The sequence below is a fragment of the Balaenoptera borealis genome, assembly GCF_965194805.1.
Source record: "Balaenoptera borealis genome assembly, chromosome: 3".
NCBI lineage: Eukaryota > Metazoa > Chordata > Mammalia > Artiodactyla > Balaenopteridae > Balaenoptera > Balaenoptera borealis.
The window spans coordinates 32,266,942-32,280,992 of record NC_138866.1 but is presented as its reverse complement, the minus strand read 5'-3'; the positions used below and the strand labels follow the sequence as shown (position 1 = coordinate 32,280,992).

Sequence of the window (14,051 nt, the reverse complement as noted above, 5' to 3'; positions counted from 1 at the left end):
AAGGGCGACGAGACCCACGGAGAATGTATCGGAACTTGAAAAAGAATCATTTTTTTTTTCAAGACACTGTCTTCCGTACTCTCGTTATTATGCATGCGGCTAAAGTGATCACTGGTATAGAGAGTGATACAAGTCATCTTTCAATGGCCCCACTCAAAAATGGCGGCAGTATAAGAATTCCCGGGGCATAGGTCAGTTGTAACCCGGAAGTACCCTTCTAAAGGAGGGGGTGGTAAGGCAATCCGGAAGTGGAGTAATGAAGAGGTGCCACTTGGCGGCCATGGCAGCTGTAGTATCGGTGGCTCCGGGTCAAGGCCCAGCGGAGTGGAGTAACATGGGCAGCACTGGGTATAGGGCAGAGACAGCTTTGTATCAGCTTCGCTGCTGAACCCCTAAGGCCCATCGTTAGAAATCTGCAGGACTCCTCTTTCCTCATTCTAGACTCGGAAGAGAGTTTGCCGGGATTGGTGGGCTGGTCCCAGACCTGGGAGGATCACAGGCGGGGCGGCTCCAGGGAGATAGGGCCGCTGGAAGAACGAATAAGTTCGCTTGGGTTTTCATCCTTTTCTGCTGCCGTCTGGAACGCTGTTCGTGGAGGAAGTAGGCCCATTGTGCCACCCTTATTCCGACGACTGAAGAAATCGCTCACTCGCATATTTTCCCATTGACTTTTCTCATCTGTTAACCCACGGGAATCCAGTGACTGGTATCGGAAAATTTACGGGCAGGGACCTAAAATTGTTGAAAGTTCTCTCTGGTGCTAGTATCAGCAAAAAGGGGCTGTTTCCAGGTACGTTCAAGAGAAAAGTGCCTCGTGAACACATCTGCCGGTGGGGAGGACCAAAGAACTGAAAGTCCACTTGTTATCTTTGAACAACCACACGCGTTTAAGAACCTAAGCACCCCTCGAAGCCTCGAGAATTTGTAGTCTGGTGGTGGGTGAATAAAGGAGGGCAGGATGGATGATTTCATCTCCATTAGTCTGCTGTCTCTGGCTATGTTGGTGGGATGTTACGTGGCTGGAATCATTCCTTTGGCTGTTAATTTCTCGGAGGTAAGAAGTTCTCAATTTTCTGTTAGCTGTCAGGATGGCAGCTGGGAAGTAGTGACAGTTGTAAAGGGAAGCTGCTTCCCCAGTTAATATCAGAGCTAAAGGTCTTATTAAGGAAGACTATCTTTTCGAAAGATGCATAATATGTAATAATAGAAACAAACCTCCTCTTCATCACTAGAGTTCTTAACGGGGGTGGGTGGATCCACTGAAGATTCTGGAATACTCTGAACTCGCTGAAATTGCATACCAAAATTTGAGACTGTGCATTTTACGGGAGAGAGGCACCATAATGTTCTTTTGATACCCAGAAGTTCCAAAGAATCAAGATTCTAGATTGCAATCAAAATATAAATGGAGTATGTTGTTTGTCCATACGAGTTGAAATCAATATAACTTCTCTTTTTGAGAAAATCAAGCATAGCTTTTTGGGAAAAGGTATTTTTTTGGATACCTGTAATAAGAATGAAGTAAGAAAAACACTAAATTAGATTGTTCTTAAGTCACATTTCCTTTTAAAGAAGGAGAACATTGAATGGGTTTTTGAAGTTGTTTTCAAATGTTTGTTTAGAAATGAATTTTTTTGTTAATATGGTTTGACATTTTGTTTAATTTCTTTGATTCTTTATCATTACTTGGACAAACATTAACAGGGAAGAATGATGAAAGCATTGTTCAATGAAAGTGCAGATAGGTTCTTCAGGTTGTCATAAGGAGTTCACAACATGCATAGCGCTCAAAGATTGAGGGAGAAAAACTACTACATTCAGGATTTCTTGAGTATACCTTGGGGTTCAGCAGTAAGATAGTTTCACTGCCAGTCCTGAAAGTGCTTTCAAAGAAAAGGGGAGTGGAGAATGGCCTGAAGTATTGATATAAAGGGAAGGTATAGGTGAGGTGTGAGGTAGGCCTTGAGGAAACCTGAAGAAAGAGGAGGCATTTATTGCTGGTAAAGAAAATAACCTGTGGGTGAGAAAGAAGGTGGAACTAGGCATTATGAGTTTGAGAAATAAAGCCCATAGCCAGATAGGGGGACTTGAATTGCTGCTGCTCCTTTTCTGTTTCCTTTTTTTATCCGTTCCTTTCAGCATCTAATGATTGAGCATATACATTACCTAATTTCATTTTAAAAACCCAGTGAGGTACAGATGAGGAGACTAACACTTAGATCATGTAACTTGGACGAGTTCATGAAGTGTGTTAGAGTCAGAGCTGTTTTTTCAATCTCAGTTTTTCTGACTCAGAGCAGTTCTTAGCCACTCTGTCCCTTGTGGCAGAGGTAGCAAACTGGTAGCCCATGTACCAAATCTAGCCCACAGACTTACTTTATTAGATTAGCAGAATGTTAATTTTATTGTTATTGGTATTTGTCTTTATTCCTCAAGGTAACAGTTGGCTAGAGCTGAGTAGTGGTAGATTGTCATGGTCCTTCTTGGCTGTGAAGCCTACTTCACTCATTTGGGCTACCTGCCTGCCCAGTCCTTTGTGAGCCTGCTATCTCTCCTCTGGCATAAATCATATTTTCTTATAACTACAGTAGAATTGAGTTGATATTATTAGGGCTGACATTTGTGAAGTTTAAGTTGGTTTGTATATTTTAAAACTTATTGAGATAACATTTATCAAGAATTATAATTAATTCAAATGAAGAACTGGTAGAACTTTTTATTTCTATAAAATTCTTAGACCTTTTCCAGTTTCAGTATTTTCTCAAACTGTCTTGAGTGATTTTTGCAATATGCAGGTATATGCTATCTTCTTTTCTTACTGAAGGAAATGTGTACGTGAGTGGTGTAATTAACTAGGCTATTAATAAAGATAATTAGTATGATATGTCACTTATGGCTTTCTAAATGGATGATCGAATGGTCTTTTTCCAGATGCAGGTCTTGAAATGCTATAAATCATCATTCATAATATCTGTTCATTATTACAGCAGTAACTGCATTTTGAGCTGTTAGGACAAAAATAAAAGTTATGTATAACTTAGTTAAAGACATTTTAGAATTCAACTGGTGATTTTTATCTCCAAGGAATTAGCATTTTTTCTAGACAAATTATACTATTATTATAGATCAATGTATTGTGAAACTAGTGAGATGATAAATGTGTAAAAAATAAACTTTATTCATGGAGACTAGGAAGCACAGTTTCTACCCTTAGAGAATAGCTCCCCAAACTCCTACATTGGCTAAACAACTTTTCTTTTTAAGGAAGTCTAGCTTTTCTTGGGGACTGGAGTTATTATAAATAAAAGGACCAATAAACCTAATTAATTTTGCAGTTCACTTTCATTTATATGAAAAGATAACGCTTTTTATTCATGTTCTTAATCTGTCTGCTGCTTTGTCATGCAAAACTTTTTTCTTCAGAATTTCTCAGAGCAGGAATAAAAGATCAATAAAGCCATTAATTATGGCAGGATTAGTATTTGGAAATGAGTTAAAATCAAGTAGTCTGAAATTGCTGTAGCAGTGGTGTCTAGCTGCCATATCTGACCATCAAGAGGTATGTGTGGCATTGATATTTTTGTCACTTTCTCCACTGCCTTGCCCCCCAACCAACTTTCTTGATGCTTCTGTAACTTCCTTATGCCTAAATGACTTCTAAAACAAAGGAACAAAATCTCTGATTCTCAAATGCATTTATAAGTGACTGATAATCAAGATGCTTTCTTCTTCAGCATACGGGCAGGAGAAAAATTAAACTTGTAAAGGCAGCCAAAACATACTTTACACAAATGAGGTTTTGTCGGAAAAAAGAGTTGGACACACTAGTTTAGCACTATATTGTGTTTTTAAGATTCAGTTGTTAATGAGCAGTTTTCTTTGACTCTAAATGAAAATGCTACATAAGTAGGTTGAGAGCCTGCAACTTAACATTACCTAGGATAAACCCAGCTTATCAGGTGCTCTGACTGAGGAATGAAGTTCAGATATAAATGATGGCCAGTGTGAGATTTTATATTGATGGTCTGAGGATTGTCATTTACCTGAGCACATCTCCTCTTTGTCACAGAGCTGGGAAAGCAGTGTTTGCACCAGAGCTCTAGGGCAGCACTCCTCAGATTCTCTGGTGCATGCCAGTTTTTGTTTAACTTCCATTCCATTGCAGAGCAATATACATGTGGAAATGAAATACTAAGAAAATGAAGTGGAAAAAAGGCATACAGGGCTTCCCTGGTGGCGCAGTGGTTAAGAATCTGCCTGCCAATGCAGGGGACACGGGTTCGAGCCCTGGTCTGGGAAGATCCCACACGCCCAGAGCAGCTAAGCCTGTGAGCCACAACTACTGAGCCTGCGTGCCACAACTACTGAAGCCCACATGCCTAGAGCCCGTGCTCTGCAACAAGAGAAGCCACCGCAGTGAGAAGCCCGTGCACCACAACGAAGAGTGACCCCTGCTCGCCGCAACTAGAGAAAGCCCGCGCACAGCAACGAAGACCCAACACAGCCAAAAATAAAACAAATAATTTAAAAAAAAAAGCATACAAAATACAAGCCCAAATGCAGTATTGTGAGATTTAACAGACATACAATTACTCCTATAATTGTAAATATCATATTGCTATAAAACTTTTTGAAGGCTTTCTCTCATTTTGTACTTTTCTTATTACAGACCAGTTTGGATTATAATGCCACATTTTTCATGTGTTGAAACAGTATAGATCCATAGATATGCAGATGAAAGTAGTGCTATTCTTACTTCAATAAAGTTTTTTTTTTTTTTAGAAGTTTATTTATTTTTGGCTGCATTGGGCTTTGGCTGCATTCCTGCGTGTGGGCTTTCTCTAGTTGTGGTGAGTGGGGGCTACTCTTCGTTGCGGTGCGCGGGCTTCTCATTTCGGTGGCTTCTCTTGTTGCGGAGCACGGGCTCTAGGCACACGGGCTTCAGTAGTTGCAGAGCGTGGGCTCAATAGTTGTGGCTCATGGGCTCTAGAGTGCAGCCTCAGTAGTTGTGGCACACGGGCTTAGTTGCTCCACGGCATGTGGGATCTTTCTGGACCAGGGATGGAACCCGTGTCCCCTGCATTGGCAGGCGGATTCTTAACCACTGGGCCACCAGGGAAGTCCCTATAAAATTTTTAAGGCAATTAGTAATGCACTAATTTCAAAAGGAACTGTCTGAGATGGGTAGTGTAGGTCAAAATCAGTGTCACTGCTTGAGCAAGCTGTTGAACATCCAACTCTTCTTGTCTTAAATGACTTTATAGGATTGTTGTGAGGATGTAAGGAAATAACATAAGCACAGGGCCTAACACTGTATCTAGAACATAATAAGAACTTTAAAAAACACTGAGGATTATTCTCAGTACTGATTGTGAAAACTTTTTTAAGATTTTCATTTTTATAACTTTGTTCTAAATTATAGTTTTTAAACCTTTTATTTTGGAACAGACCTCTATTAAACTCCCCGCCTCCCCCAATCATGAAACTTCTCAGCAATTTGGAATCCAAAAAGTCTTGTTTAGGGGTTGGCATTCCTGTTCACCATGAATGTTTCATTTGGAGAGGCCAGGGCTTTTCCTTTGGTCTCCCTGCTTTATAGTATTTTTCTTAGTAGTTAACTTTCTCTTCTTCATTATACTTATTCTCATTTTAAGCTTTGTTTTGTTTTTCATGTGTTAAAGTTTTTATTTTGTGTCTAATGATAATAACTGACTCATTCATAATAAATCTCTTTGGCGCTTTGAGTTACCACCAAATCAAAGGTTTGTGTCTAAAGAACGAATTTGTTCAGTATGTTTTTTCTCTGACAATTGATTATTTTTAAAATAGATTTGACAAAGTTGCATTTTTAAGGACTTTTGCATTTTCTGGTGTATTAACCTTTTATTCTTTTATGGTAATACAATAGATTTTACAGTTGTTTGGAATTTCATTTCTAAATTTTAGACTTTGAAACTTTGAATTCTCTGTAGTTTATTCGTATCTGGAAAGCAATCAGTAACTTTGTCTTCCCTCAGATTATTGTCTTATAATGTTATTGTCTCATAAGTATCTTTGCTTGATAAAGCTAAGTTTGAATCAAAGTCTAGATGCAATCTGATTCAATATTATTTTCCTGAAAAAGTTATATGGATAAACATCATTGAAATTTATCTGCATAATAATATTAATAATAGTTAATGCGTATTGAGCTCCTTCTATGTACCAGGCAATGATGTGCATTATCTTATTTAATCCTCAGGATGAGACTATGAGATAGATACTCAGGCTTGAAGACATCACGTACCTGGTAGAGGTGGGATTTGAACTAAGTCAGTTTGATTACCAGTCCAAAGCACTTGACCATTAGATGATATTTTCTTTCCTAATGAACACTGTAAAGAAGGAATGAAAATATTATGGATCTAAATCGGCACCTTTAGCTCCCCCAACTAGGAATATCTTTTGCATCACTAACATTTTACCTTCCAGAGTACATCTCATGCCTTGTGCTTACTCAGTGTAGCAGAATTAAAACTACTGAGGTAAACAATCTCTGAATACCATTGAAACCTATAAGAAAGACTGAATATGTCTTAGATGCCCTTTAAATTAGCACCTGCCAAGTTGGAATGTGAAGCAGTTCTCATTTTAAACTATTCAAGATTAACTTCACACTCTATATCTCGATATCTTCATAGTTTAGTCAATTCTAAATTGTGCTCTTCAAGAATTGACATCCTTTTTGAGGGAAGAAGACCTGAAATGGATTCAGAATGCTTCTGTATGACAGTCTTAACCTCTCCTCTCATTGAAGAATTTAGATGTGAGACTTTGTTGAATGACAGTGAAGTTTAAGAGCCTCTGTAGCTCAGTTTGGAATTCCAAGTAATAAGCAGTAATGCTAACCATGAGTACAGGTATTTCTTAAAACTTATGATGGAATTATAAAAATCTCAATTCTCCTTTAATACTAATATTCAATATCCAACTTCATTGCAATAGAAGCAGGTAATAGTTGGTTTGCAAATTCCTCTGCCCTGATTATATGGATTTTTAAGGGGCAGGGTCTTGGGGTTAACTACTAGATAATTACATTAAACAATCGATTGTGAACCCTGTATTTATGTGGAGGTCAATTTTCTATTAACCAAACAATTATGCCCTAGCTTCTGCACCTTGTTGTATATGTTCCTTTCTTTAATTCTTTATACATTTGACAAAGGCAAGTTGGGGAAAGAAGACAGGTGCTAAAAGCAAAAGATGAAACAATGAAATAGGTTTTATAGAGAAGCAGTTTAGCATGGTGCTTAAGAGTATAGATTCTGGAGCTAGACTGTGTAGGTTCAGATCATGGCTCTGCCATTTGCTGGCTTTGTGAGCCTGGACAAATTACTTGAACTTTCGCTGCCTCTGTTGTACAAAGTGGGGATAATAGAAGTATCTACCTTATAGGATTATTGTGAGGATTAAATGAGTTAATATATGTAAGGTGATTATAATTGAATGTGCCTGGCTTAGTAAGTACTTAGTGAATGTTATTATTAATAGAGGTGAAGGAAAAGAATATTGATAGCACCTCTGTTATGTAGAACTTGTCCATCCAGAAGCCTCAGCAATCTAAAGGACCAGAAAAGTCTCTGATTAACTAAATAGATAGCCTTAAGAGCAAGCATTTTACTTGCTCTCTACTGTTCTTGGCTCTCACTTGGCTCCTGTGTATCTTTTTATGTAATTTTAGTAAGCTGGTGTGCCAGTTATCAATTTATTGCCTCTCAGCTCCAAATTCACTCTTCATTAGCTACGCTGCAAAAATGGATGTGGGCCCTTTAAATATTTTTCCTTTGCCAGCTGGCACAATGTTAAGCTTTGTCAGTAGAGGATACTGGAGAGAAGTTGTAAGAAGAAGGGGTTTTCCCTCTTGGTTCTGGCAGGCTTGCTCAGCAGGCCTTCTAGGCGACTTGATTCCTGTAGCACAGCCAGCCTCACCAGTGTCCAGCTTCTGCACTGCAGGTGGCTTTCAAAGCCCCAGACTCCTGCTGAACACACAGCTTCTCCAGCACCCAGCAGTCAGTAGTTCCCACTGGCAACCCCGTCTTGGGTGGTTTTATAGGAGAGTCTCTCTGGTGAGACCCTTTCCCATGAACAGTTTGCCCAACACCCTAGAGTGCAGATTTCCAGTGAGTTAACACCAGTGTGGCACCACAGAAACTTCTCTGCTTGTGATATTGTGATTTATAATAAGAAGTATGTATTTGCTTTTCCTCCTTTTCCTGGCACAGAGTTCCTAAAACCCTTGGAATTTCCTAAATGATAAGAGCCATAAAGGTGTCTTACTATGTGAATGAGATGACTTTTGGAAAGCCACTGGGTAACCTAAGGATGGGGGCTTGTCACCTGGAGAACCAACCACATGATTCCAAGGGTTGGAACTTAACAGTCCCACCAGCGAGGGGAAAGGGGATGGAGGTTGAATCAATCGTCAGTGGCCAGTGATTTAATCAATCATGCCTATGTAATGAAGGCTCCATAAAACCCCGAAGGATAGGGTTTGGAGATCTGGTTTGGTGAACACATGGCGGTGCTGGGAGAGTTGCATGCTCAGAGAGCATGGAAGCTCCGTGACCTTTCCCCATACCTTGCCTATGAATCTCTTATATCTGGCTGTTCTTGAGTTATATTCTTTTATAATAAACAGGTAATCTAGTAGGTAAAATGTTTTTCTGAGTTCTGTTCAATTAATTGAACCCAAGGAACCTCTGATCTATAGCTAGTTGGTCAGAAGCACTGGTAACAACCTGGACTTGGAACTGGCATCTGAAATGGCAGGGGGCCCGTCTTGTAGGACCTGATGCTATTTCCGGGTAGTGTTAGAATTGAACTGAATTGTGGGACACCCTACTGGTGTCCAAGCATTGCTTGGTCTAGGGAAACCCCACCACCACACATATACCTCAGAATTGGTCCCAGACCTTTTACTGCTGTTCATTGAGCCCCAGCCATGCCCTCTCCAGCAGAGTTTGGATCTCAGCCCTTATGAGACCTCTTCTTTGAGCAGATCTTATTTTGGTCCTAGGTAGTCACTGCTCCTTTTAGCTGCAGTTCTTATGTTCTTTAGAGTTCTTTCTTACTGGCTAATTTCTCATTATTCCAGTCCCCTTTTATAGTTACTCTTTGTATTAAATTTTTCTGGTTCAAATTACTTTATGATTTCCATTTCTTGACTGAACCCTGACTAATACAGCTAGGTAATGGGTCATAAATCATATAAGTATTGAGGCTGAGCAGTGAATCAGGCCTGGAGGAAGATAAAATGGTCCAAGTGTCATGATGTGTGGCAGCTAACCTCCAGTGTCAGTGCCTGGGAGTCTAAGGGAGTCGTGAGAACCGTGGTCAACTGTGGCACAGAAGAGCATGTGCCATTTGATGACACCAGCCCTGCTGTTGCCAAATCTTCCTACTTTTCAGAAGTTGGAAATCTGGATTTTTATATGAATCTTCTAAATTTTATTCTTTGGCTACTAATTCAAATATTATTGCGTCGCTGTGTGGATCAAAAAACCTGTGTTTTGGACTTCCCTGGTGGCGCAGTGGTTAAGAATCTGCCTGCCAATGCAGGGGACATGGGTTCGATCCCTGGTCCGGGAAGATCCCACATGCCACGGAGCAACTAAGCCCGTGCGCCACAACTACTGAGCCTGTGCTCTACGGCGCACGTGCCACAACTACTGAGCCCATGTGCTGCAACTACTGAAGCCCGTGTGCCTAGAGCCCGTGCTCCACAACAAGAGAAGCCACCGCAATGAGAAGCCTGTGCACTGCAATGAAGAGTAGCCCCCGCTCTCTGCAACTAGAGAAAGCCCACGTGCAGTAACAAAAACCCAACACAGCCAAAAACGAAACACAACAAAACCAAAAAAACCCCTATGTTTTGAAATGCCAGTCTCAATCCTCTGGGCTGGACTGTCTGATTTCTAAGCTCTCTGTAAAGTAGAAAGAGCAAACTAGAAGGGGTGGGGCAACAAGTAGAGGAAATAAGTCACAGTATGACAACAAGGGGGGAGACTGAAAAACATTTCAAATTACTACAAAACCTAAGTGTTCTGTAGTAATTTGGAGTGTTACTATGTGTTTAGAACTGCTTGGTAAAGGGGAAAACGTCTCTACGTGCGTATTAAGGGCACTGTGCTCTCTACTCCCACCACAGTATAATAATTAATAATAACAGTAGCTACAGTATCAACTCATGTGTCAAGTTCTGCACTGATTTTAACAGTAACATTGAAAGGGAAGAATTCTTATCCTGTTTATAGATGAGGAAACTGAGCCTCAAGGTTTACTAAGTTCAAAGCCACTGTTTATATAGCCTCTAATTAAATGAACAAAAAAACCGTTTTAAGCCTGGCTATATAATAGGGATTCTTTGTGGCAAATTTAAAAAATATGATAATGTGTAAAAGGAAAATAAAATCATCCACTGTCCAGTGAGAATCACTAGTAACATTTTTGTTTCTTTTCATTCTTTTTTTTTTCTATTTGTTTGCATTTTTAAATGGTGGATTATGTGGTATATGTATAAATTTACATTTCCTGTTCTTTTACCTGGTAATTATAAACATTTTCCTTTATTATTAAAAACATGTTCTAAGCACTTTTTTGGGGCGGGGGGCATGCTGCGTGGCTTGTGGGATCCAGGGATTGAACCTGGGCCCTTGGCAATGAAAGTGCCAAGTCCTAACCACTGGACCACCAGGGAATTCCCTATAGGCACTTTTTTTTTTTTTGGCTGTATTGGGTCTTCGTTGCTGCGTGCAGGCTTTCTCTAGTTGCCGCAAGTGGGGGCTACTCTTAGTTGCGGTGCGCAGGCTTCTCATTGCGGTGGCTTCTCTGTTGTGGAGCACAGGATCTAGGCGCGGCGGGCTTCAGTAGTTGTGGCACGTGGGCTCAGTAGTTGTGGCTCGCGGGCTGTAGAGTGCAGGCTCCGTAGTTGTGGCGCACAGGCTTCGTTGCTCCGCGGCATGTGGGATCTTCCCGGACCAGGGCTCGAACCCGTGTCCCCTGCCTTGGCAGGCAGATTCTTAACCACTGCGCCACCAGGGAAGTCCCCTATAGGCACTTTTTAATGTTTTCATTACGTTCAGTTATTTTATATACAGAAATTCTTACTATGCATTTAATTTGTTTTCAAGTTTTTTCTATGATAATAGTGTTGAATGAATATTTTTGTGTCTAATGCTATGACCATATTTCAGATTATTTCCTCAGGGGTAGAATGACAAGATTAAAGAGCGTAAACACCTTCAAGAAGGTTCTCAATCTATATTACCAGTTTTTTTAAATGCATTTTTTTTCAACAAATGCAAATGACACTGTGTTCTCACAAACACTGAGTACTATCATCTTTAATTTTTAAAACTTTGCTAATTTGATAGAGAAAATGTAGTTTATTATTTTAATTTTCTCAGTTCAATCAAACTTCTTATGTATTAATAATATAATATTTCATTGCCAGTGTTTTCGCAGGTCTTTCCCATGCATCAACGGGTTTTTGTTTGTTTTTGTAGTCACATCAAACAATCTTATGGGATTTCCTTTTATTTTCAGAAAGGACTCTTATACAAAAAGACAAGTTAGTCTTGTTTTCCAAGATTGAAGGAAGTGGCATCAATAAAGTATTGCTTGTTCTTACCTCTATGTCAAATGAATTAGGAAAGGGGAAGCCTATATGCCACTGGCATAATGGCAACTGTGGTAGCATTGTTCACTTGAACTTCTGTCCAAGTATCTGGGTTTTGTTTTGTGATTCTTGTGGAGGAGGGGCTTAGAAGCATTTATTGCATGCTACTGATGAGGCTGAAGATAAGTAATAATGACAGCTACTCTGTGCTAAATGTGCTAACATCATACTCCTACATGATCGCAGTAGTAGTGGCAGCCCTGAAGGATATTGAACTTGCTCAGTATCACAGAGCCACTACTTAGAGGCAGGAAACTTTTTGGCATCTTGCCTCAGTTGTAAGGACTTGAAGAATTGAGTTCATATTTGAGTTTTCTTCGTTATCTGTTACTGACACTTAGCAGCAGATAATGTAGTAGTTAAATTGACATTAGGAAGTATCTCCTTGAAGCAGGCTTATTTGTAAGAATATGGAGAAAGCCTTTGTTGCTTGAACAAGAGTTACTTTGTGCCCTGTGATATTTGATCTCTTCAGTGCCTGGAGCTTTGAAGGGATCAGTCTCATAACATGAGATGCATCTTTGATTTTTTAGGAAACTATAGTTGATGCTTTCAGAACTAACATGAACATGGTATAAGGGAGATTGAAATAAACAATCTTCAGTATTAAAAGCTTTTAAAATTATCAACATGTGTTTAGTTGAACCAAACAATTTATTGACTGTTTCTATGAGCAAGGAAAGAGAAACCATTTAACTACCTTGGTGTCTGTGAAGAAAACTAAACTGACTTCAAAGCTTTGCACTGCACTGATAGCTAATGGCATTGAATACAAACTGTTGTTTTAGTTAATACTTCTGGTCAATCCTTTGGCTTAGTCAGGCTACAGATGTGAAATTGTAAAATGAGATATCATAAAATGAATGGCATTGCACAGTTCATGCCTCTCTTGAGCAAATATTTCATTTCTCCACCAGAAACTATTGCTTTGGGAACTCTTTTCATCTTGGACCAACACTTGGAATTTGTAGTTCTTCATTTAAATACACCCTTTTAGTGATTTACCATAAGCAAAGGAGGGAACCATAAACAAAATGTCAGCATTTTAACTTTGACATGTACATAGTTTTGAGATTAAATAACAAATTGTGAAGTTGTGTGAAAGAATACAGCTGTACAAATAACATGGAGCCACATCTCAAGTGCTTGAAATAAATAAGATTGAGTCTAAAATGATTTAGGTAGTTAAAAAAATTTTTTTAAGAAAAATTGAAACTATAACCCATGACAATTATGCTTATTTTTTTGACTATTGATTTTTTTTTTCAATCACAAGTGTTGCCTCTATAATTAGGTTGCTGTAAGAAAGTTAGTACACATTTATCAAGCTGATGAAAGTTATGTAGAATAAATAATCTTTATATCGCTTTGCTGAAGATTGAAACAGTGACTGAACAGTGATTGAAACAGTGCTGAAGATTGAAACAAGGTTTTGAGCTCCTTGGAAATAAAACAGTTGTCATTTAAGGTATTTGCATGAATGAGACAGATGACAGCATTGCCTCACATTTACTATGATGGAATCCTATTATGGTTCTTCATTATATGTACTTTAATACCCCTTGAGCCAAAGGAGAAATTCTGAATCAAATAACCACTGAAAATTCTAGATATGGTTATGCTTTTAAGGGACTTGTTAGGCCTATTTCCCAGCACAAGTATTCTAAAGAGGTTCCAGTGCATTCGTATATTTGTTGATACTAAAGGCCAGTGGAGTGGCAGGTACCAAGTCCCCAGTGCCTTGCATGATGCTGGGCATTTAATTCATTCTCTTCGTATATGTTTAGGGGAGAATCTGTTACGTGCCAGATACTGTTCTATAAACTGAGTATTCAGCAGGAAATTAAAAACAAAAGTTTCTGGGCTTCCCTGGTGGTGCAGTGGTTGAGAGTCTGCCTGCCAATGCAGGGGACGCAGGTTCACGCCCTGGTCTGGGAGGATCCCATATGCCGCGGAGCAACTAGGTCCGTGAGCCACAACTACTGAGCCTGCGCGTCTGGAGCCTGTGCTCCGCAACAAGGGAGGCCGCGATAGTGAGAGGCCCGCGCACCGCGATGAAGAGTGGCCCCCGCTCGCTGCAACTAGAGAAAGCCCTCGCACAGAAACGAAGACCCAACACAGCCAAAAATAAATAAATAAATAAAATGCTGGCTTAACTCCTAGAGAGTTTCATAAAAAAAAAAAAAAAAGGGGGGCTTCCCTGGTGGCGCAGTGGTTGAGAATCTGCCTGCCAATGCAGGGGACACGGGTTCGAGCCCTGGTCTGGGAAGATCCCACATGCCACGGAGCGACTAGGCCCGTGAGCCACAGTTGCTGAGCCTGCGCGTCTGGAGCC

At 39.9% G+C, this 14,051-nt stretch overlaps 1 protein-coding gene across 3 annotated transcripts in view; it reads left to right on the top strand.

Annotated features, from left to right (window-relative positions):
• The first annotated feature begins 47 nt into the window (after nt 1–47).
• SLC39A9 (solute carrier family 39 member 9) overlaps nt 48–14,051 on the top strand; it is a 49,905-nt gene continuing 35,901 nt past the window's right edge. For 2 of the 3 annotated variants that reach the window (XM_082384418.1, XM_082384416.1), the window contains exon 1: nt 48–1,054. In XM_082384418.1, coding sequence (XP_082240544.1) covers nt 959–1,054 — 96 coding nt within the window. In that variant the 5' untranslated portion in view covers nt 48–958. Of the gene's footprint in view, nt 1,055–11,587; nt 11,652–14,051 lie in introns of all 3 variants that reach the window. The other variant, XM_082384417.1, reaches the window with a different exon arrangement.